This window comes from Asparagus officinalis, chromosome 1 (assembly GCF_001876935.1).
Source record: "Asparagus officinalis chromosome 1, Aspof.V1, whole genome shotgun sequence".
Classification (NCBI taxonomy): Eukaryota; Viridiplantae; Streptophyta; class Magnoliopsida; order Asparagales; family Asparagaceae; genus Asparagus; species Asparagus officinalis.
In genome coordinates this window covers 97,417,884-97,442,108 of record NC_033794.1, presented here as the reverse complement: position 1 = coordinate 97,442,108, position 24,225 = coordinate 97,417,884, and the positions used below count along the sequence as shown (strand labels likewise).

General features: G+C 36.3%; 1 protein-coding gene across 1 annotated transcript; it reads left to right on the top strand.

Moving 5' to 3' along the window:
* On the top strand, positions 14,333-22,734 carry LOC109828757 (boron transporter 4-like). The gene is made up of 14 exons (XM_020395679.1): positions 14,333-14,506; positions 15,402-15,519; positions 15,604-15,686; positions 15,763-15,955; positions 16,051-16,189; positions 16,297-16,462; positions 16,546-16,712; positions 17,444-17,617; positions 17,717-17,812; positions 17,908-18,024; positions 20,124-20,446; positions 21,445-21,724; positions 21,815-21,961; positions 22,403-22,734. The coding sequence occupies exons 2-14, from the start codon at positions 15,416-15,418 to the stop codon at positions 22,436-22,438; spliced, it is 2,025 nt and encodes a 674-aa protein (XP_020251268.1). The 5' UTR covers positions 14,333-14,506; positions 15,402-15,415; the 3' UTR covers positions 22,439-22,734.

The window sequence follows — 24,225 nt, the reverse complement described above, 5'->3', positions numbered from 1 at the left end:
ATAAAACATAAAAATAATATTAGTTTGTTAAGATAAAGAAATTACAAGTAGATAACACCCTTCACTATTTTGAATATTTTATTTATATCTTATTCTATCCTAATCATAGTCATATCTTATCCTAATCCTATGTGAACCATGTTTAGCTTAACAATTTAAAAAAACTAATATTAATAAAATATATAAAACATAAAAATAATATTAGTTTGTTAAGATAAAGAAATTACAAGTAGATAACATATTATAATACATGAAGTATTGCAAAAAAACCATAAAAAGTTTTAAAATTGCAGAAAAGACCCTGAAAAGTTTAAAATTATAAAACTCATCCAAATGTCTCAAAACTTAAAATAAAAAACATGAAATTAAAAAATTAACATCAGTTTGCAAAGAATTTAAAATTTACAATTAACACCTCAATGTCTCAAAAATTATAGAAACACCCTCAAAAGTTTAAATTACAGACAAGCACATTAAAATTCTAAAATTTTAAAACTTACAAACAACACAGATGAATTCAAGAGATTACCATGATACACCTAAAATTTTTGACATTTAAATTTAAATTTTTTAATTAACACCATCAATATCTCAAAAATTATAAAAACACCTTCAAAAGTTCAAATTATAAAAAGCCACCCTAATATATATATATATATATATATATATTAAAATTTCTAATTTAGGGATTTACTATCCATTTTCAGCATCTAAGAATAGTCTAAGTTGATACTGGTAAACAAAAACAATAAGAATTGATTAAAAACATCCGGTTAATGGATAAAATTTTTAAAAATATTATAGATTAAAAATTATCGGCACTATATAAATTAAAGTAATTTCATATAATTTTAGTAATAAGTTGGGGTAGCCAAAATACATTCGTAACATTAATTGATAGATGTTTAAATCCATAGAAATGATAAAACACTATAATATTATACCTTAGCATTAATTGATTTTAATTTAGAAACTTTAATCTTTGACGTTAATAATATTTATAGGGTAAAAGAATACAAGGAATTACATATGGAGAAACTATTAGAATATTTAGAGATAACTTTAAAAGAATTGAGTTATTTCCATTGCAAATGGGAAAGTGATGGAAATAAATCTAAAATTCAGAAAACGTCAATGAATCACTTGAATTGGCATTAACATAAGACATATCTATTAATGAAGCACTGAATGAGTTACATTAAAAAATAATTTAATAACTTTATCCTAATCAAAGAAAAAATCTCCATGGAAGACATAAGAAAAATTAGTAAGTATTCATAAATTCCATACTGTGTTCTTCAAATTAAATATTAATATTATAATCTAAGAGAAATTGGTAATGAATAATGCAGGTATTTAGTTTAGATCTTTATGGAAAATGACAGGGATAGAGCAAAGGTAATATTATTGAAATAACAGAAATTCTTATTGGATGCACATCAGAAGAATTCATTTTAGAGGAAAATAAAGAGATAGCTTCTAATTTATTTAAGTAATAAATTAGGAACACAAAGAATTTTATATATATGAAATTAATATTTATTCTCATTGAAATAGAAAAAAATCAAAGTCTATATTTTGAGCAGTTTGTGTTGAACATCATAAGTACATTTGACTTCTTTGTAAAGTTAAATGAGATGATAAAAAATTAACGAGCCTAGGAAAGATAATAGCATAAAAAATACAAAATTAGCCTGATGTCACAATTGATGTAGATGATGAAGACAATACTCTAGAATTGTCCGAGAAATGATAAATGATAAACCTGAAGAAGGATTGATCTTAACTCAATAAAAAATAAAATAGAAGAAATAAAAATAATATTTTATGAATATTTTATAGAATAGTTTAATTATTTTGAGTGAAATTAGGAATCTTTAGAAGGGAGTTTCATGAATTTTTTTCAGTACTTTTATATTCTTATGTGGATGTTTTTATCATATAAAAGTATACTAGAGTTAGCATTAATCTTTAATTTATATTTTTTTATGAAGTCTATCAATGATTAGGAATAAACTTCATATTCACTTTTGCATCGTTTTAACATACTTTAAATCAATCATTTTGCTATATTGGTTTTAAATATTCACCTTCCTTGTATAACACTATTTTAATATTTTTCACTTTGCAATGCTATACTTTCTCAAATAAAGCTTAGTTTCATATCGGTCAAAAATAATATGAAAATTCAAATTATTTTTAAATTATATTTTTTTTTGTCAATTCAAATATCAACATGAAAATTCAAATATCAACATGAAAATTTAAAAATGAGCACAAACTGTCAAAAATACTTAATCATGGTATTAAATCACGTGCATTGCACGTGTGTAAAAACTAGTACCGTAAAAAAGTTCCACTCTGATAACATCGACGACTACGCTAAGTTTTCCAAGTAATATTATAGATCAAAGTTTTGTGTTGAGATAAGCAATCACGGTGATATGATAAGCTAACGGAGCCCCGCTTGTAATTTTTAATTCATACGTACGTGATAATATAGCTCAGCAGACTAATTAACATGCGAGCACTCTCCCACTGCGGTACCGGACCAATTAAAAAACATTGGGAACTTGAATTTTTACTGTTCTAGGCTAATTTGCACATAAGTCCCTTATAGTTTTACCTATTTTGCATATACATATATGATATATGTATGTATATATGTATACCATCACTTTGTTTTTATCCTTGTTTTAACCTTAAGTTTTAAAAGCTGGGCTTAAAAAAAGCATTTTGGAAGATAATCAGATAACCTTCCATAGCTTTAAAAATATCATGAACACCCCCCTCCCCCCACACACCCCAAAAAAACCTAAATTTAGGAGTTATCGAAAACACCCTTTAATTAACTTAAAGATTTCCAAAAAGTGTCAGCCGCAATTTTCACTTGAAAAAACATCCCTCTATTTAATTTCATCTACGGATACGAAAACATGTGGTTAACGTCGTTAGAGAGGTTTCCTGATTAAAAATTTAAATTTAAAATGAGGTTTTTGATAGTATCTAAACTTAAGGGAGGTTTCTGATATTTTGAAAGTTATGGGGGTTATCTGATAATCATCCTCATTTAATGAGAATGTTCTGATATTTCAATTTAAAGCCTGGTATCATGCGAACGTGAGTTGTGTTGTCTCAATTTTTCCCTTTGATACTAACAATCTAATTTTGGAACTTTTTAGCACTTAATTCTTATTGAATTTAATGCTAATCTGATCATAATGTTATTTTAAAATATAACTGCCAGGGGTTTAAAATAAAATTTGAGTAGGACCAATATCTTAAATTCCTTTGAAAATAGGTACATAGAGAAAATATTCATGCCCATAACATGCAAATAAGTCAATTTAATGGCAGACATAGAGTTAAATTACAAGAAACCCGAAGTTCGAAGCCGACGCTAGAGGTTGTTAAAATATATGATAATCTAAACAAAGTACTTATCACTAGGGTGATCAACTTGCTATTCAATTTACTTATCATAAGCTGAGATGCTCAAAGGATTAAACATATGGCATCTCCACCTAATCGCCCATCGGTACGAGGAGACTTTAAATCTCAGTAGTTATCTCATGTTTTTAATTCATATACACAATTAGCTATGCATAATAAGTACTAACTAAAATTAACAGACACGCATGTGGCTCCTTAGAGCAAGTGCAGCAAGCTCCCAGTTGAGAGTCCTAGTCAACATGTTCTCAAGAGCTCTTAAGCTTTTTAAAATAAAAAACTAATAAATTATACATTGGGAGGCACTCCTTCTTTTATGGAGCTCCAACAAGCTCCTAGTTAGGAGCTCCAACAATATCAAAAAAACCCCTCTTCTATTTAATATTTCACCCATTACTTTTAATTATATTTAAACCTCTTGTATTTTATTTCTAACCGTTGCACACGGTCTTCGAGACAACCCACGGTCTTCGAGGGAGCGCACACGGTCTTCGAGGTAACCCGCGACTTTCGAGGTAACGCACACGGTCTTCGAGGTAACCCGCTGTCTTCGAGATTGGGCACGAAGTTCGAGGTATCGTAAACTTTGACCGTCAACCGACTGATTCCTATAAAATTCGACGGCTTCTCTCCTCAACCCATCATCTCCCAGAATAAAATGTCTAGCTCATCTAGCTCTAGCGATGATGAAATGATGAAGAAGTTCTTTCTTATGGGAGCTGTTGTCGTTGAGGAAGAAGAACAAGAGAAATGTTCAACTTCAGTTCAACACAAACGACGTATCGTGCTCCATCGAAACCGACTGGAAGGCCACAATCGGTTATTCCAAGATTATTTTGCTGACGCACCAACCTATCCTCTTTATTATTTTCGTCAAAGGTTCAGAATGAGGCGTTCGTTATTCCTTCGAATCCACGACGCAGTCGTCGAACATGACAAGTATTTCAAACAAAAGAGGAATGGTGCTGGACAGTTAGGACTATCTAGTCTTCAAAAGATTACTGCAGCTATGTGGATGCTCGCATATGGAGCATCCGCTGACTCCGTTGACGACTACGTTCGGATCCGCCAAGCAGACACAAGAAGCTTATCCTCGTGGACAGTCGTCAATATTCCCAACGGTATGATTCCACAACGTCAATATTTCCAACAGCCTGATTTTCACAACGTTCGATTATCAACAAGAAAAAAATTCACAACTCAAATCTTTCTTCTCCTTCGACAAAAAATCACAGATCCTTCTTCTCCTTCGACAAAATCCTATTAAAAAAATCGCAATCCATTCTTCGACAGACCAAAAAAATCAAAGCCAACCCCAACCCCAATTCTTCGACAGACCAAAAAAATCCCAATCCTGTTAAAATCAAAGATCGCAATCCATTTAAAAAAAAATCACAAAATCCTTCTTCTCCTTCGACAAACCCAACCCCAATTCTTCGACAGACCAAAAACCCTCATCCCCAAATCTTCGACAGACCAAACCTTCTCCCTTCGCCACCATCGTCTCCGACCCAACCCCAGCTGGCCATCGCAGTCTCCGAACGCCACCGCCACCGCAATTCTTCGACAGACCCAATTCTTCGACCGCCACCGCCATCATCTCCGCCATCATCCATCATCTCCGCCTTCAGTCTCCGATCCCACCCCGAAATCTCCGATCCCACCGCCGATTTCTGATTTTGGAGGGGGGTTTTTGTAAATCCTCCCCCAGTTAGGATCATCCAAGCGCTCCACAAATTTGTGGAGCGCTTGGGAGCTCCGAAGCTGGAGGCCGCCACGTCACCGCTTGGGAGGTCGTTGGGAGTGCTTCGGAGGCTGTTGGAGGGGCTTTGATCTGGGAGCTTGGCCACGTCGGAGCTGGGAGCGGAGCTGGGAGCTTGCTGCCCATGCTCTTACCTTGTTAGTAATGCGTTAGGAGTGGCTTATTTTCACTTTGGTACTTAGAAGTTGAGAGGGGTATTAAAGTGAAAATTTAATTGATGAAAAGTTATTCTTCTGATGTAGGACGCTTAACAGAAATTTTAATGGATGATTCAGACATTCACGAGCTAAATACAGATTTATACTTCCGCAAAGAAACAATCATATCTTTCAATCCGGAAGACGGATTCTGACATATTATATATGTAAATCGTCTATCTTGACGAGACGAAACCAACCAGATTTTCAGATTTTTACAATCTCATCAGTTATACCCAGATTTGACTGAAATCCAAAAATAATCAGCCTTTAATTTATTTTTAGTAATAAAGTTGGGAGTCTTTTAGATTAAAAAATAAATTCAATTTTAGAGTCAAATTAGATTAGGAAACAAAATCAATTTTGATTCATGATTTGTTTCCTCTATTACAGTGAGTCTTTTTTAGGATAGAACTTAATACTTTCTATTTTTGTAATTCTAGTTTTGGTAGGGGTCTTATTTGTTTTATCTATTTAAGAAGAGTCATGTAACCCCAAAGAAAAATAACTTTTCATCAATAATTTTTTTTTTTTGATATTTTCTTCGTGGAATCGAAGTTCTTCGTGGATTCAAAGATCGTTCTTTATGGATTCAGAGAACACCCTTGGTGGATTCCGATGTTATCACTTCCGCGCTACGTTAATTGGTATCAGAGCCTTGTTCCTCCGATCCGATAGCAGGTGATGAAGCCCCTATTTCTCGAACTGAGTTGGACATGCTGAAGACCGATTTTAATCATATGAAAACTACTTTAGAGCGACTTGCGTCGATAGTAGAGCGTCTGAACACTGTAGGAGTTCAAAAACGCGTCGATGGTCGCCAACGACGTGATCCGACTCCATATGATAAATTGAACAACGTCAATGATCTTAAGCAAGACATTAGAGTTGGGAAGAGCAGTGAAGAAGTAATAAAGAAAGAAGAACCACCTCTAGAGCATAATATCTTTCGTACGAGATGCACCATGATGCAGAAGATTTGTAATGTTATTATTGACAGTCACAATGGAAGGAATCTTGTCTCTCGGCATATGGTGAATAAGTTAGGTTTGAAGACAGAGAAACACCCACCTCTCGTTAAGATTGATTGGATTCACAATGGCAATGATGTGCAGAATGATAAAGTGTGTTGGGTATCCTTTTCTATTGGTCGAACTTATTTTGATGAGGTTTTGTGTGATGTTGTCGAGATGGATACTTGTCATATGTTTTTAGGTAGGACATGGCAATTCAATAATGGAGCTACCCATAAGAGCAGAGATAATATTTATATATTCAAGAAAGATGGACGACGAATTGTGCTCAAGCCTCTTACAGAAAAGGAGCCATCTAAGATAAAGACTACTAAGAAGAAGGAACTCTTGGTGACAAACAACAATGCTTTAACAGAAAACTTGAAGCAATCTAAAGAGGTCTGTGACTTGGTTGTAACTAAAAAAGAAGAACATATCTCTACCGAAATTCCTCCTAAGGTGCAAACACTCGATATGCATGAGATGCATGATCATGATATGATAGTGAAGATGTATGATATGCATGATATTCTTAAAGTGGTTGAGAGTGATATTGCACATATTGATGTTGTCCCGATAGAGGAGAAAGATAAAATAGAGAGTGAGGCAATTGATGGTATGTGTGAATTGCTTGGTGGAGGGCTCGAGGTAAAGAAGATGAAAGAATTATGTATAGAGTATGAGGGAGAAAATTCCTTTTTGGAAGCAATGATCATCAATAATTTCAACAACAATGAGATGATACCACCGACATTAGAATATAGGAAGCAACATGGAATATATTTAGAAGAGTTTTTTATGCCAACTACAGAGCCACATGTTGTCAATTACATACACATGTCATGGAAAAGATTCATACACAAGTTTGATACAAAAGAAGTCCTACCTGAAGAGGTAAAACAACAAATGAAGAAAATCAATGCTAAGTACAAGGCAGATGCTGATCGTTGTAAGAGAAGAAAATTATCTATCAATGAAGCTGCTATTCTACCAAATATAAGCTCGGGGTCGAGCTTCTTTCAACAAGGGGAGACTGATGTAGGACGCTTAACAGAAAATTTAATGGATAATTCAGACATTCACGAGCTAAATACAGATTTATACTTCCACAAAGAAACAATCATATCTTTTAATCCGGAAGACGGATTCTGACATATTATTTATGTAAATCGTCTATCTCGACAAGACGGAGCCAACCAGATTTTCAAATTTTTACAATCTCATCAGTTATACCCAGATTTGGCTGAAATCTAAAAATAACCAGCCTTTAGTTTATTTTTAGTAATAAAGTTAGAGTCTTTTAGATTAGGAAATAAATTTAATTTTAGAGTCAAATTAGATTAGGAAACAAAATAAATTTTGCTTTATGATTTTTTTCCTCTATTATAGGGAGTCTTTTTTATGATAGAACTTGATATTTTCTATTTTTATAATTCTAGTTTTGGTACGAGTCTTATTTGTTTTATCTATTTAAGAAGAGTCATGTAACCCCAAAGAAGAATAACTTTTCATCAATAAATTTTCTCTTTTCGATATTTTCTTCGTGGATTCGAAGTTCTTCGTGGATTCGAAGATCGTTCTTTGTGGATTCAGAGAACGCCCTTGGTAGATTCCGAGGTTATCACTTCCACGCTGCGTCACTCCTCACCTTGTTGGTAATGCGTTAGGAGTGGCTTATTTTCACTTTGGTACTTAGTGTAGAAATGGCAGAATTCAGGCAGACAGATTGGCGGTCGACCGCGTTCGTGCACGAGACTTACTGGGCGTCAGGATTGGTGGCGGTCGACCGTGACGGTCGACCGCAGAAGTTTCTGTTCTGTGGGCGGTCGACCACCGCGACCGATCGCAAAAGTCTCTAGACCTCGGATGATGTTCTGGATTGAGGACGGTTGACCGCGACGGTCGACCGCGGCGGTCGACCGCCGAAGCGGTTTTGGGTTGGGTCTGTTTTCAGACCCGTTTTGTTTGGGTTTTCTATAAATATCCAAACTCGATTCTGAGGTTTGTAAGGCAAGTATTTTGAGCTGTTGAAAGGAGTTTTCTTTGGGCTTCCATTCTAGGAGCAATTGGTGAGATCAAGAGTTGATTTGTTGAGGGTTTATGAGAGATTTGTAACCCTAGTTATATCCCCTTGGTTTCTAATAGTGAAACCCCCCCCTCCTTGCCCCGTGGACGTAGGCATTTCGTCGAACCACGTAAAATCTGGTGTTGATTGTGTTTGTGCTCTTGTTGGTGTGTTGGTTTATCTCTTTCGGCTATTTGGTTGGATCTTCGCATAGGGGTTTCTCCCCAACAATTGGTATCAGAGCTCCGGGCAACGCTTGGGCTTTTTGGAGGTGTAGATCAGTTGGGAAGTTCATCTAGAGCTTCGATTCGTGATAAAGATTGGATCTTTGTGGTAAAGTTTCTATCTTTTTCAAGTTGGATATATTTCCTATTTGTTCCGCAATAGTTTGGGTGCTTTGAGATATATGGCCAAAAAAGATAAAAGTGGGGAGAGTTCTTCTAGTGTGAAGGCCGTCCAAAGTTTGAATATACATTATATGAAAATAGATGTGGAAAAGTTCAACGGCACAAATAATTTTGGACTTTAGCGATGTGAAGTCATGGATGCGCTAAATGCGTAAAATCTGGAAGATACGTTGGAGTTGGACGGGAAACCGGACAACATGGATGAAAATGTTTGGAATAAAATGAATAGAACGGCGTGTGGTGTGATTAGGTCTTGCCTTACCCAAGATATAAAATATGATGTGATGAATGAAACTTCGGCAAAGAAGATTTGGGAGGTCCTAGAGGGCAAATATTTGACGAAGAGCATCGAAAATTGTTTGCATTTGAAGAGGAGGCTTTATCGCTTCCAATTGAAGAAGGGGACATCCATTAGTGATCACATGAACCACTACACGAAGCTACTTGCAGATTTGGCGAATGTGGATGTTATAGTTGAAGATGAAGACAAGGCATTGTTGTTATTGAGTTCCTTGCCCGACGAGGAATATGAGACCTTCGTCCTCACTCTTATTAATAGGAAGGCATCTCTTTCGTATAGTGAGATCACCGCAGCCCTTGTGAACTATCAACTTCGAAAGAAGGACAAGAAGACTTCCATTGAGCCGGTTGCGGGGGTATTGGTTGCAAGAGCTAGAAGTCCAAACCGTGGTAGGAGGTCGTAGTCTAGAGGGGGGCATCCTGCAGTTGGCAGGAATCAGTGTGCCTTTTATAGAGAAGATGGACATTGGAAAGCCGAATGCCCAAAATTGCAAGCCGTGAAGAATAAGGGGAAAGCTGTTCAAGCTTCAGAGGTGAATATTTCCAAGGCTAGTGGTGACATTTCAGATTCAGATTCTTCGGGCTATTCATGCCCAGCTCTTCCGTCAGTTGGTGTTGCCGACTCCACTGAGTGGATGTTGGATTCAGGTGCTACTTACCACATATGCCCTAGGAGGGATTGGTTCTCCAGCTTTAAGGAGTTGGAAAGAGAGGATGCTGTTCTTATGGGTAATGATCACAGATACCCTATTGGTGGTATTGGTACCATTCGGATTAAGACGAGTGACGGGATGGTTTGGGAGTTGGTTGATGTGAGGTTTGTTCCTCAACTGAGGAAGAACATTATTTCACTTGGGGTATTGGAGGCAGCAGGCTATAGGGTGACCTTGGCGGATTCTCGCTTGATGGTCACATTGGGGTCCATGATTGTGATGAAGGGCGTCAGGAGGAGTAACTTGTATTATCTGCTCGGGAGCATGGTGATTGATAGAGCGCTGACGACTTCTTTGGCTAGACTGTGGCATTGTTTGGTGCTGGAATATATTATTGGTTATGTCGTGCACAGATTGTTGAGGAGTGCTATGACCTACAGATTGAAGTTCTGTGAGCATATTGGGATGAGCGGGGAGACCGAGGTGGAGTTCAGTACTTCTATCCACCGATCGAGGGGTCTTATTAGAGGTGTTCAGTCAGGCATTAGGGGGCCTTCCATGTATGCATCATTAGGAGGCAATCATTATTTTGTTTCCTATGTTAGGGATTGTACTAGGCATTTATGGGTTGCAACCAAGTCCCGTTGGTATGAAGCCCTAGTAGTCCGCAACAGTTGGAGGAGGTGTATTGGCAGAAAGGTTACCCGTCGTACTAGTTCTAGTAGGGGTTCTTTCTTGCATTGGTGCTGAGCTCATGGCAGTTGAAGACACTTCAGAGGGGGGGAGACAGTGGGGCGACGTGATGAGATGGCGGATTTAGTGGGCCGTTCTTTTCTGGAGGAGGATCGACGTTGGTTGTCGAGCAGTGGATTTGGTATTCGGTCTTCGACACGATTGGGCTATCTTATGAGGTTGCCGACTGCTACGTGTAGAGTTGTTAGATCTGGTGGAGCTGCTTCAGATTTTGGTCGGCGTCGGATATTTGGCTACCCAGCACTTGGTCACATCGTTGATGTGAGATTGGATCCGATTGTACATTTGGGATTCAGGAGTTCATTCGGCTATCAGTTGGGAGCTTCTGAGTTTGGTCTGAGCAGGTTTGTCACTTTGGACTCTTGGCAGATAGAGTGTATTGATTAGATCAGAGGGATACCGTAGCGGGTGGAGGTTGATGCTACTCCACATTGGGTGGAGCTTATTCCACATACTCCAGGTCATTTTGCATTAGTTGGGATTCCGGCTGAGGTGACACAGTTTGGAGAACATATTGTTCAGGATGCAGATGACGAGTTGGTAGATCCGTGTGCAGCTGGTGGATATAGCTTGGATATGGTCATTGGCTCACCTCAGGTGGAGGTGTTTGGATCGTTTCAGTATGGGGCCGTTGGTGATGCTATAAGTCGCGCATTGAATGTTGGTATTGGTGAAGTGTTGAAGACTCTTCTTTTGCATTAAGAGCCTTTGGAGGCCATTGAGTGAACTACGTGAAAGCTTGATTCCTTAGAAAGGATACGTAGGCAGTCAGTTATGATGCACCCGATTTGATGAGTAGACACAGTTGTTTTGGGGTGAGTGTTCGCACTCCCGTTTGGGTCTCGACATGTTGTGGATGGGGTCCGTTGTCATGAGTCCGTTGCTATGGCGTACTGGATGCAACAAGCGAGGCATTGGTTTGGTTGGTGTCGGCTCAGTTTGGAAGAATCTTCGCCGAGGTGGAGATTTGTAGAAATGGCAGAANTTGAGAGCGGTCGACCGCGGCGGTCGACCGCCGAAGCGGTTTTGGGCTGGGTCTGTTTTCAGACCCGTTTCGTTTGGGTTTTCTATAAATATCCAAACCCGATTCTGGGATTGGTAAGGCAAGTGTTTTGAGCTGTTGAAAGGAGTTTTCTTTGGGTTTCTATTCTAGGAGCAATTGGTGAGATCAAGAGCTGATTTGTTGAGGGTTTATGAGAGATTTGTAACCCTAGTTGTATCCCCTTGATTTCTAATAGTGAAAACTCCCCCCTCCTTGCCCTGTGGACGTAGGCATCTCGCCGAACCACATAAAATCTGGTGTTGATTGTGTTTGTGCTCTTATTGGTGTGTTGGTTTATCTCTTTCGGCTATTTGGTTGGATCTCGGCATAGGTGTTTCTCCCCAACACTTGAAGTTGAGAAGGGGGTATTGAAGTGAAATAGAAATGAAACTTTGATATATTAAAGTGTTACAAAAAATATTTCAAAGTATCAAAATGAAAAAGATGAATAAAGTTTAAAGTACCAAAAATGAAAACAACGCTTTGGGTAACTATAATCTTACGTCTAACATTTTTTTCTTAACGTAAAAATATTATTGTTTTATTTTATCTGTTGCATGTGAGTTGTTATGCAGCTTAGAATAGTTTATTATCAGAACACATGTGCATGTGTTTCTGTACTTCAGGCTATGCGGATACATATTTTTAAATATTACATTAGTTATGAAATCCATTAGTGCTTAGGCAGGCTAAGATTTTATCGTGTGGTTAGTGGGCGTTTGACAATTTGAAAGTGAATTTAAAATATGTAAACTATTTTTTTAAATGACTTTCACATCTGTATTGGCATGCAAGTGAAATACAGTGTTTTAAAAAAAGTTAAATTATTATTAAAAGTGCAATGTGAAGATGACGTGACATAATGAGATTAATTAGGAAATATAATTGAAATCATTTAATTAAAATTGGTTATTGTTTCTCACTTTTATGCGACTTCATCACTTTTTTAGAGGAAATCAAAATTGCATTAAATGCTATGTGACAACTTTCTTTGATTTCACTTTCATAACCACTTTAATTACATGCAAACAAACACCTACATTAATTGCTAAAAAGTTATTTTCTTACTTTCATCTTTCATTTACATGCAAACAAACACTCCCTTCGGTCAAACTCTACTTTGTTTCAAGAGAGTACATATCCTATCGAAACTGAGTCTAACAGTGGTGACTGGTGAGCACAAGTCATCTTGAAAATTTGTCTACAGCATAATGGGATGTTCTGATAGGATATGCACCTACTCTTCTTCTTCTTCTTACTCAGAGTCTGATGGTATGTGAAATTTTTTATTTTTCCTTCAAAGGGTTAAGTATCTAGGAAAACCTTGTGCAGGATAACTTCGTGACAACGTTAATGTGTGGATAACTTAGGCAGGATAACTTTGTGAGACTTGATTTGCGCGTTTGATAGGTAAAGATTTTCACCAAATTAAGGATCATTTATTATTTCCTCCAACTAATCACCGATTTAGATTGATAGATAAATATCACATGAGAGTAATAAAGCCCTCAATGATTTAAAGATCTTAAATTTTGAAAGTTAAATTATACGAATATTAGAGAGAAATTAGCTAGGCACGAACCAAACTCCACTTATCACGGAGTTTAAATTGTAGTTAATTACGAGCATAATCTGATATTATAATTAGTCTCCTCGTGAACTTGATATTTTTATGCAACCCCGTGACAATAAACAAGGGGTCTATTTCCAATTGACCAACATATTGATCAGAGACTAATATGCTACGTCTAGAGATGCTATAAACGGATTGCTTATTGTTGGTGTTCTAAATTTGTCTTAACTAAGGATATCATAACAAATTCAAGGTAAATCTTGTATCAAATTACGATTACGAGGGACTTACATCAAATTTGTGATACGCAAAGGATTAAGATCAACTATTGCAAGTTTTTTACTTAAAAAATAAGAAAAATATAGTACAAAAAGCATATAATAGTGAGTGGCTGTAGAAATGCCACGTATTTCAGCTCTGTTAGTATTTCAATTTTTCACTGGTAGTCTAATTAAACAAAGAAAAAGAAAAAGAAAAAGAAAAAGAAAAACCAGATGAACGCAAAAGTGATGACAAAAACTTATGATATATTTTGCATTCTTTCTGGGACATTATCATGGACTCAGACATCCTCAAAAAATAAAAACTTTTATCATGTTAGACCATAACTTCTATCCTATTTTGAGTTAAACCCTACAAATTTTTTACATTTATAACGCCTCCACATTTGAAATTTACACCCCCAATTCATTATATCCTTTTAGATAACACCCCGTACATATATATCAAGGTTTTGAGGGGAAATTGCAACTATAAAGATGTAGAGGCGAGCATAGTATTAATTAGAATAGGATATAAATACGTAGAAATCCAAATTAAAGTACAATTCTTGAATCTTTTATTAAGATCATCTTCAGAAATCTCTTGCTGTGCTAATATAAGCCACAATGCATGAGTACATTGAATAACACCATAAATATTTTTCCGTAGAATAAATATATTTATTTTCTTATAAATGGAACATCACAAGAACCAGACGCTGGAACAGACAAGGTACACCCAGCGCAGCCAACTAGGAACCACGAACTTCACCAGCCAATAAAATTCCTCCACGTGTAAAACTCGCCGGGGCCCGCCGCAGCTCGCGGGGTTTTAAGTTCAAAGAGCCAGCCCCTCTCCTCGTTCACCCCATCGTCTTCTCAGGACCCCGGCGCCTCCTATAAATAGCAAAAAGAGGTCAAGAATCCATTTTTAGGGTTTCGTTTTGACCTCCAACAGAGAAGAGAGAAGCTAGAGAGCTTCTCCTCTCTCTCGTTAGAAGGAGCGGATTCCGCCCTGCTCAGATATCAAGGTACACTTTTAATTTTTGGGAATATTTTGCGTCTTTTTTGGCGGTTTTTGGATGTCGAAATGTTAAGGATGCTTCGTAATTTAGTATTTTGGTGGTTTCTTTGTTAAATATCTCTTTTTTTTACCTTTTTAAATTTCATTTCTGTACTTGTAGTACTTCTGGTTTACTAAACCCTAATTTGATATGAAATGGGTGTATCAAAATTTTCTCTCTCTCTCTCTCTCTCTCTCTCTCTCAGATATCTGAATATATTAATTAAATTACATCATTGAGTTTAGTTTTGACTAGATTTTGGCAGCACTTTTTTTTTATATCAAAGTTCAGAAAATACTGCTTTTGAGTTGGATTCACGTGCATTTGCTCCTCAAAATTTGGTCAAAGTATGGGACTTCCATCGCGAAAATTCTCTCTCCTCTCCCAAAGTTGAATTTTTAACAGAAGTTATCAACATCTTCTGCCTTGCTTAGTAGGTTTCCTTTTGCCCTAATGCTTATTTTTAGGGTAAATAGCAAATAATAGTTTTTGTCTATACCTTTAGTAACACTTATCACCCCACAACTTATTTATTAGCACTTATCACTCCCAAAATTCATGGGAAATAGGAGAGCTATCAGCAATTTATTATTCTGAAAATATCAATTCATAAGTGCATAAAATAGTTGATGGGTGATAAGTCTTAGTGAATATATAAAATGAGGGGGTTACTTGCAACTTACACTATTTTTTGCTTAGCCGTAACATCAATGTTATGTTAAGTATTAACTAATCCATTGAACAATTTTGTTTTAAATGGAAGTTGTTGAAACCTGGGAGATTAAGAATTCTGGTGCTCTCACCCAAATAATTCCTTCTCCATAAATTTTAACATTGTTAAATAACTGGTTTTTTTTCTTAGGATTTTACTCGAGAATGGATCATATCAGGCATCCATTTAGGGGAATCATCAGTGATGTCAATGGTAGAGCACCGTGTTACCGGCAAGATTGGATGGCCGGGTTTCATTCAGGATTCAGGTACTTGTATTAATTTGAAAAAAATAAGTTAAAGGTTAATTTATGCAATTCTGTTAATTGTTTTGCTCATAATTTTTTTTTCAGGATCTTGGCACCTACTATGTACATCTTTTTTGCTTCTGCTTTACCTGTTATTGCTTTTGGAGAGCAGCTAAGTAAAGACACAGGTTGGTTTTAACTTGATTTTGATGCTATATAATGATTTTTTAAGAGTTCACGATATCTACTGTTCTCCGTTTACAGAAGGAGCACTAAGCACGGTGGAAACTTTAGCTTCTACTGCGATTGCTGGTATAATACACTCGATATTAGGAGGACAGCCCATGTTAATTCTTGGAGTTGCCGAACCGACTGTGATAATGTACACATACTTGTACAATTTTGCCAAAGACCGAGAGGACCTGGGTGCACGACTATTTTTGGCTTGGGCTGGATGGTATTGTAGTTGTGAAGATGAAAAGAGTTTGGATCAGTTAGTCTCATGTTTCTTAGTTAATATGATTTTTGATTTGCAAAACGTACCTTTCGCAGGGTTTGCGTCTGGACTGCTATCATGCTGTTCCTTCTGGCAGCTTTTAATGCTTCTGCTATAATTAGTAGATTCACCAGGGTCGCAGGAGAACTCTTTGGGATGTTAATCACGGTTCTTTTCTTTCAAGAAGCTATCAAGGTGGTGATTTTTTTCTCTCTCTATTTTGAGTCTGGAAAGTAATCTTAATGAGAGAAATTAGTGCTAATATTTTTTTTTTTCATTTTTTTTATTTTTTTTGACTATAGGGTCTGGTGAGTGAGTTTAATGTACCAAAAGGCGAAGATTCGAGTCTAGTGGTAAACCAGTTCCAGTGGCTTTATACGAACGGATTGCTGGGCCTCATATTTTCTGGTGGCCTTCTGTACACTTCATTAAAGAGTAGAAAGGCAAGGTCATGGAGATATGGCACAGGTCTGTGATATTCCAAGTTATTTACCGTGTCATCAAGTAACCCCCCAAGGGGTGATGGTAAGAGTCGTAATTACTGTTTACAGGGTGGTTTAGAAGTTTCGTTGCCGACTACGGAGTTCCTTTGATGGTAGTTGCATGGACTGCAGTATCATATGCAACCCCTAACAAAGTTCCTTCTGGGGTTCCAAGGAGGCTCTTCAGCCCCCTTCCCTGGGATCCCAAGTCGGTGCATCACTGGACTGTTGCAAAGGCAAGAGCAAACGAACTATTATTCTCATGAGTTAATTAATGCCTTTAATTTTTGGTTTAGTTGGACCTTAAGAATAGTTCGTACTTATTCAGGGTCGAGAAGAATTCTCTCGTCACAGTAGGTTTTTCTTTCAGTCGAAGGTGGATAATTTTGTCATGTTTTATTAATAAGAAACAATGAAATAAGTCATATAATTAAGGCAACTCTAACAGATCCAGTTCTATAACACTGCAGAATCTATGCCAACACGAACCAATCTCACGCTGCAATTCTACTGCAATACTTCTACGCTGAACCTACATGGATAGATTCAAATAAAGCTGACAATATTTTGCTCATAATTATTCCTTTTTTTTAAATACTAGACATGTCCAAGCATAGCCAAATAGAAATATGACTTGGCAAGGTTAGTGATGAGTTATCTACAGCTACGTGAACCCACTCCATACATAGTGTATTGTACTATCATGTTTTCAGTTTTCTGTTTATCAAAATTTGGTGTTTGAATATTAGTATCTGGGCCGGACGAATTGAAGCATATTATCTGATTATAGCTAAGCATCATTTTTTAAGGTTTACAATGAGATTTTCTGCTAATAATTTTCCACTAGTTATATTACAGTCAGTCATGAATCTTTTGCGGAAAATGTTCTTCTTCTACTAAAGAAGAAATCATGCAGTCTGTTTATACTATCTTGGCACCTAATTGATCTTTCTATGTATTACTGCAGGATTTGCTGTCAGTTCCCGTGGTCTATATATTTGCTGCAATTATACCCGCCCTTATGGTTGCAGGCCTTTATTTCTTTGACCATAGTGTTGCTTCACAGTTGGCACAGCAGAAGGAGTTCAATCTTAGAAACCCATCAGCTTACCATCATGACATCTTAATCCTTGGTTTTGTGGTACAAATATAACCTTTTGAATTATTTTTCCTACATGCTCGCAGGTGTACTCCAGGAAGACAGCCATTCATTTAAGCCTCTGTGATTTTGTGATTCCAGGTTTTGATTTCTGGATTGCTCGGAATTCCTCCTTCAAACGGGGTTCTTCCACAGTCTCCTATGCACACCAAGAGCCTTGCTGTTCTCAAGGGACAGGTCTGTATTAGTATATATGTGATATATGGCCATTGTGCTGATGCCTGCCACTTAAATTCTCAGTTTTTGAAATGTTGTGAAATTCATATCTGCAGTTAATTCGAAAGAAAATGGTTGAAAGTGCTAAAGAAAGCATTCAGAAGAAAGCCAGCAACTCAGAAGTATATGGGAAAATGCAAGAGGTTTTTATAGAAATGGACAAAGGACATACAGTAAGTTCTTAGTCATGAAAATTTCTTATATTTTATATACGTACATTATTATTTTTTGACTGTCGAGTATCATGGTTGTGAATGAGCTTTCATTGGTGATTATGACTTCAATAATTTTCTAGCATTCTCCTTATGTGACAGATAGCATTTTTCAACAAAAGTAAATATATAGACATACATACATACATATATGTATATATGCATGTGTGTCTACACACACATACATATGTATGTATATACGTATGTATATATATACGCACATATATATACACACATATGCATATATATGTATACGCATATGTATATATATGTGTATACATATATATACATATGTGTGTGTACATATGTGTGCGTGTGTGTGTTTGTGCACAGATATGAGTTAACAACTCATTTTGCTAAATTAGCTACCGAGAGATAAACTATGGTAGGGCCTCCCTTACAAATCATATCAAAATGTGCAAATCTCACCACTTTTATCTCTAGATAGTTTATTTGCTAAATGATATTGTAGTTCATATCTAGTATATCCTATATCGTATGCACGCGTTCACGTGTGTGTTAACTAGCATTTGAAAAAGATTTTTGAAATTTGTTTCAGAACTATTTGAGGTAAAATCACATCAAAACTCAAAAAAGAAGCTATTACCCTTGAAGCTTATGCCTCATTGCCTAAAACATAACTAAAAGTGAGCATTTCAAGCTCCTCTTTTGAAGCCCACGCGTTAGATAGGAGGATAAAAAAAAGATTTTTGACTAAATTTGAAATGTGTACCAATAAATAACCATGTGACTATAAATGTTATATGTAGCTATTCAGTATGACACTTAAAACTAGGATGAGTATCTATTCAGTATGATCATGTGACTATACATAAGGTATATATCTTATATACATAACGTCAAAGTTTTAAATATCAGTTATTGAAAATATATGTGATGACCAGAATTCATATCGGATCCCAGTTGTCAGGAATATTTTAGGGATAAGTTAAGTGTTATATTAATTGTATGGTGAGCATATACAATATAATATCCTAAATGTAGTCTGAGAACATATAATGAAATATTGAGGGAGAGAGTCTTCGAGAAAGGTCGCTAATAGAGGCCTTAGAGTGAGAAATTTGTGAGCGATTTGGGGAAGAGAATAGTGAAGGTAGAGAGAATTAGGGTTATACAATGAGTGGATATGAAATAGAACAGGATAGCATGATTTTTGTTTAGCGGATGGGGGCTGGGTATAGAAAAATAGGGGTTTTGCCTCCAAACCCAAACCAGTTCTTAGAATGTAAATTGTAGAAAATTGATGATTTTTAAATTTTAATCTACGAGAAATCTGCCGCTTTATCGGATTTATAGGAATCGTATTGGGCATGACCCAAACCCTATATATCGGCAATAAATCAATAAAATTGGCTTATTTTTAAAACACTGTGTAGCTTAGTTTATTATTTTTATGTCTATACTTAGCATATTTATATCTTATTTGTTAATCAGGATCTGAATATATCTATTTGTAAGTTATTATACTGCTCCATATTATATATCTATAATACTAACAACTTGTAAAAATAAAATATACTTAACTCATGAGGTTTGCGCTTCATGTTTTAAAGCTTACACCTCGCTTTATAAAAGGATCTAACATTTCGCATTGCACTTTCACTATTTTAAACATTGGTTCTGATAAAAGTTTGTAGGGAGCTATGTTCGACTTTTTCTCTTTTTGTAGCAGTTAATTGTGATGCTACAAATAGGAAAATTTTCTTCTTTAGCCTTCAATTAAAAGATTTTGTGTTTTTATTCAATGCCCAGGACCAAGTCTTGACTTTTGTACGTGAAAGAGTTACTTCTTTGAGTTGTGATTCTCTTGATGGCTAGTTCTTTTGACATGTTAAAACTTCCAATCTTTCTGAATGTTCAGAACAATTACGCTGTGATCCTAATGGAATTGCATTTGACACTTTTACCTTATTATGCAACAGATGATGCCCTTATTCTGCTTTTATAAGGAAAAAGATTGTGTATATGTTTAATGATATATATTAAAATTTACCTTCAATTACCAACCATAATAACTTACAACAACTTGCTATCTGCAGCCTATCTCAGTAGATAAAGAACTGAAGAACTTGAAGGACGCAGTTATGGGGAACAAAACCAATGGAGAGGAAAAGAAAGATTCATTTGATCCTGAGAAGCATATAGATGAATACTTGCCTGTTCGTGTAAATGAACAGAGAGTTACCAACCTGCTGCAGGCTCTCCTTGTGGGTGCTTCCCTTGGAGCTATGCCCGTAATCAAGAAGATTCCCACCTCAGTGCTCTGGGGATATTTTGCTTACATGGCTGTTGATAGTCTCCCTGGAAACCAGTTCTGGGAAAGGCTATTACTTCTGTTTATCACTCCTGGCCGGAGATACAAGTAAGTCTTTGACATTCGTGTTACATACATACATACATAGAGAAATGCATAATACATGTATTATTTGTATGCACATACGTATGTACATATACGCATATAAGCATTTGTTTGCCAGCACAATGTGTACCATGCTCTTCCTAACAGAAGGTAGAAAAGTAACGTAGCAGAAAGAAAGTACATTAAAATTACATGACTTAACGTGGCCTCATCTGAAAACAAAAGGCGACGCGAGTTTCATGGATTAACGCAGGATCATGAAGCCATTCTTTCTTGTAAATTGCAACTCCAAAGCGTCGGGTAGATGAATAACCCTCTCGCCATCTTCAATAAAGAAAGCACTCTACTTTCCTACTTTTTGTTGTATTGTCCATTTTTATCAAGAAACAATCTTAAACATGAGCTGCCAGCATGTTAAGCAATACATTAGGAAATTATTTCAGAACATAGGCAGAAAATAGAAAATTAATACTTCTACTTAAGTTTTATTTCTAGCACTTTTAGTCCATAGCCCCAAGGATAATGCGTCTTCCATACCAAAATGATATACTTTGAACTTGTACGTTAAAGCATGCACCCGAGGATTACTAATCCATAAGGTGGTGTTAAAATGAGAATCTGATAATCACAAGATGCAGCATAAAGTGGAGCTTTTGGTTTACAGTCCAGTCTATACTACTTGTGATGAACAAAGTGAGGGCACTCAAAATTTGAAGGAATGACTGAGAACGCCACCATATTCCTCAAAAATTTGAAAAGTGGAAATTGGATACCGCGATTTATATAGCTTCAAATGCTGTGGCTTTCAAAAAAATTATGTTTTTTCTAGCATTTATATCTTCTGTTGATACTGTATAATGTGATATTTATTCACCGATTTATCATGACTTGATAGATTAGAGAGTGGTTACGGATTCTTTTAACCGATTTCAGTTCTAATTTAATTTGACTTTCGTATTAGGATGCTTTTTAATCCTAAGTGACATAAATATATTTGGCAGGGTTCTAGAAGGCGCACATGCATCATTTGTAGAATCAGTTCCATTCCGGAAAATAGCTATCTTCACAATTTTCCAACTCGTGTATCTTCTGGCGGTTTTTGGTATTACATGGATACCAATAGCAGGGATTTTGTTCCCTCTACCATTCTTCATTCTGATTGGCATCAGGCAGTATCTTCTACCTAAATTTTTCAACCCGTATCACTTATGGGAGTTGGATGCCGCTGAATATGAAGAAATTGAAGGCGTCCCTCAGCGAGAGCGTACCCTCTCCTTCGCGGTATGAAATTATCTTTTTATCTCTTCTTTTTCGTTTTTCAATGTGATAGCATTTTGGAAAGAGCATTATATGGTTTTATCGTGTCAGCAGGATCAAGATAGGGCACAATTGGGCAGTGAAGAGGGCGCTGTCGATGTTTTTGATGCTGAAATACTGGATGAGCTCACTACGAGCAGAGGAGAACTCAAGCATAGATCTCTGAGCTTCCATGAAGAGAGGGCCTTGCAAGACTTGCAGGTAAATAACAATTTAGTAGAAGGACTTTTACAATTAGGTTCTTTTAAATTCATAAAGCCTATGGAAACTGATACTGCGGATGATTAGGGTATCATATCAAAAGATGAAGGCGAGGATCGGTGTTTCGGTATAGATAAATTATATCAAATAGGGATGGATATGTCAGCATTTAAACATTTGTGAAAATTTGCATTAATTTTGAGGGTAAATTATTGAAGGAAAAAAAAAAGCACTCTATAGTTTGCAAGGATTACGCTAAATCTCCTTAAGGTTTTAAAAGTGACATAGCTACTCTTTGCAGTATAATTTGTACATAATCCAAAACATCATATTAGTTGGCCATCTAGTCGGAAAATTTTACCTTTACGTGAAGTATTCTCTATTTATTGGTTCCATTATCTTCCCCCATAATAACCTATAAACTTTTTTTTTTCTTCATAGGTTCACCCTGAGATAAACTCGCAAAGGAAAGACTAAAACCTGGAGCGTGCTACTGATCACCTTCAAAGCGAGAAACGAAAGGCCGGAGTACTGTAAACGTGTAAAGAGTAGGAAAAGGGAGTGCGTCTCAGCTTTGTGTCTCTGTGATTAATCGTGTTAGTTGAAAGTTTAGAGCTACGTGGAAACTGCGAGCGCTACTTGTTGTTTGTAAATTAAGTTTTCAGAATGTACTACTGAAAACAGGGAGCATGTATGATATAACACAAGAATATGTGTTGTTGAGCTTCCACTACATGTATAATAACAACGAAGTAGATGGTTTTTTGGTCTGCCTTTTCTGTGTCTATACGATAATCATATTAGCCCCTAAAGCTGTCTTTTCTACAATATGGACCTTGGGCGTAGATTAGCGAAGAATTTCCCCGTCCAAGAACTGCGTCTACGTGCAGAAAATAGTCAGGTGTAGCTTAAAGCTGTACGTCTTGAATTGGTCATTTGGCGTACAAAGAACTATGGTTATGAAATACAAGTCCTCTGATCAAGCAAAAACTGGAAATTCTTGGTTATGGAAACAGATTTTGAAGATTAGAGATAAAGCTTTGAGGTTATATAATGGAGTTGATAATTTGAAGGCTCTCTTTCAATCTTGCTGCAGGAATTCAGATATTAAAATTTCAGCCCTATATACTGCTATATCTCCAGCTCCAGGTTCAGTTCCTTGGTACAATACAATCTGGGATGCTGCAAACATTCCCAGACATTCCTTCATTAGCTGGTTAGCAATGCAAAATCATCTCCTTACTCAAGACAGGCTTAACAATTGGGGGATTGTGAATAGCAATACTTGTTCTTTATGCTCTGTTTCCAGCCATGAAACTAGAGACCATCTCTTTTTTGATTGCCCATTTTCGAAGAGTGTTTGGAATATGGTGATGGAATGGTTGCAATTTAAGTGGAGGTCATGCATCTGGTCTCAAATTTACTCCTGGTACTGCTTCAGGTTAAGGGGAAGGGGATTCAAACAAAAGATTAAACGAATGGCTTTAACCTCGACAATTTACAGTATATGGATTGAACGGAATTCCAGAATTTTCAAGATGAAATACAAGTCCTCTGATCAAGTGTTCAAGGAGATAAAGCTTAGCATTTTATCAAATGTTCTCAACAGCAATTTTTCGGATTCTTGCAGAGCTTGGATACGTTCTCTGTAATTAGTTGAGTTTGTGAGCTTTTTGACATAAAGCTTTCTCTTGTATTCTCAGGTTCTGAGACTTTGATGTGCTATATTTCAATATTTGGAAAATGAATAAATTTTTCATTTACCAAAAAAAAACTATGGTTATGAAACAATTATAAAGCACACTTACGAAATTCCATGGCAAAACACAAAATTTTAAAATAAAGAATTACGCTGAAATAATTTTGATAAGTTTACGTGTTATTTGGAAATATCCCGAAGTTCTTTTGTCGTTAATTTGCAAACATACACTATTATCTGGGCTCCCTTCTGTTCATAGAATTTGACCAAGGATTTTGACTGGTAAGACAATGTGCGTGAGTCTCAAGGATAACAAATGTTGTTATTATTATTGTTGTTGTTTTGTTTCTTTGAATGTTTTGTGGGATGCAATAATATCAATATTTGCATAGCATAACCTAAAAGAAGGTGGGGGCGATCCCACGGCGAGATATTTAGCGAGGTATTGAATACAGGAATTCCACCCAGCATCGTGCCAGCTGGTTATATGACATGCTAGGTTGTGCTCAGCTGGAAAAAGGATAATGGAAAATTCACCCAGAACGGATTGACATTGCCTATACAT

Excerpts from the sequence above, each read along its gene's own strand:
- LOC109828757 (XM_020395679.1), top strand. The coding sequence starts at position 15,416 with ATGGATCATATCAGGCATCCATTTAGGGGAATCATCAGTGATGTCAAT. Across the intron at positions 15,520-15,603 it reads GGGTTTCATTCAGGATTCAG|GATCTTGGCACCTACTATGT; the intron begins GTACTTGTATTA and ends TTTTTTTTTCAG. Across the intron at positions 15,956-16,050 it reads TTTTTGGCTTGGGCTGGATG|GGTTTGCGTCTGGACTGCTA; the intron begins GTATTGTAGTTG and ends TACCTTTCGCAG.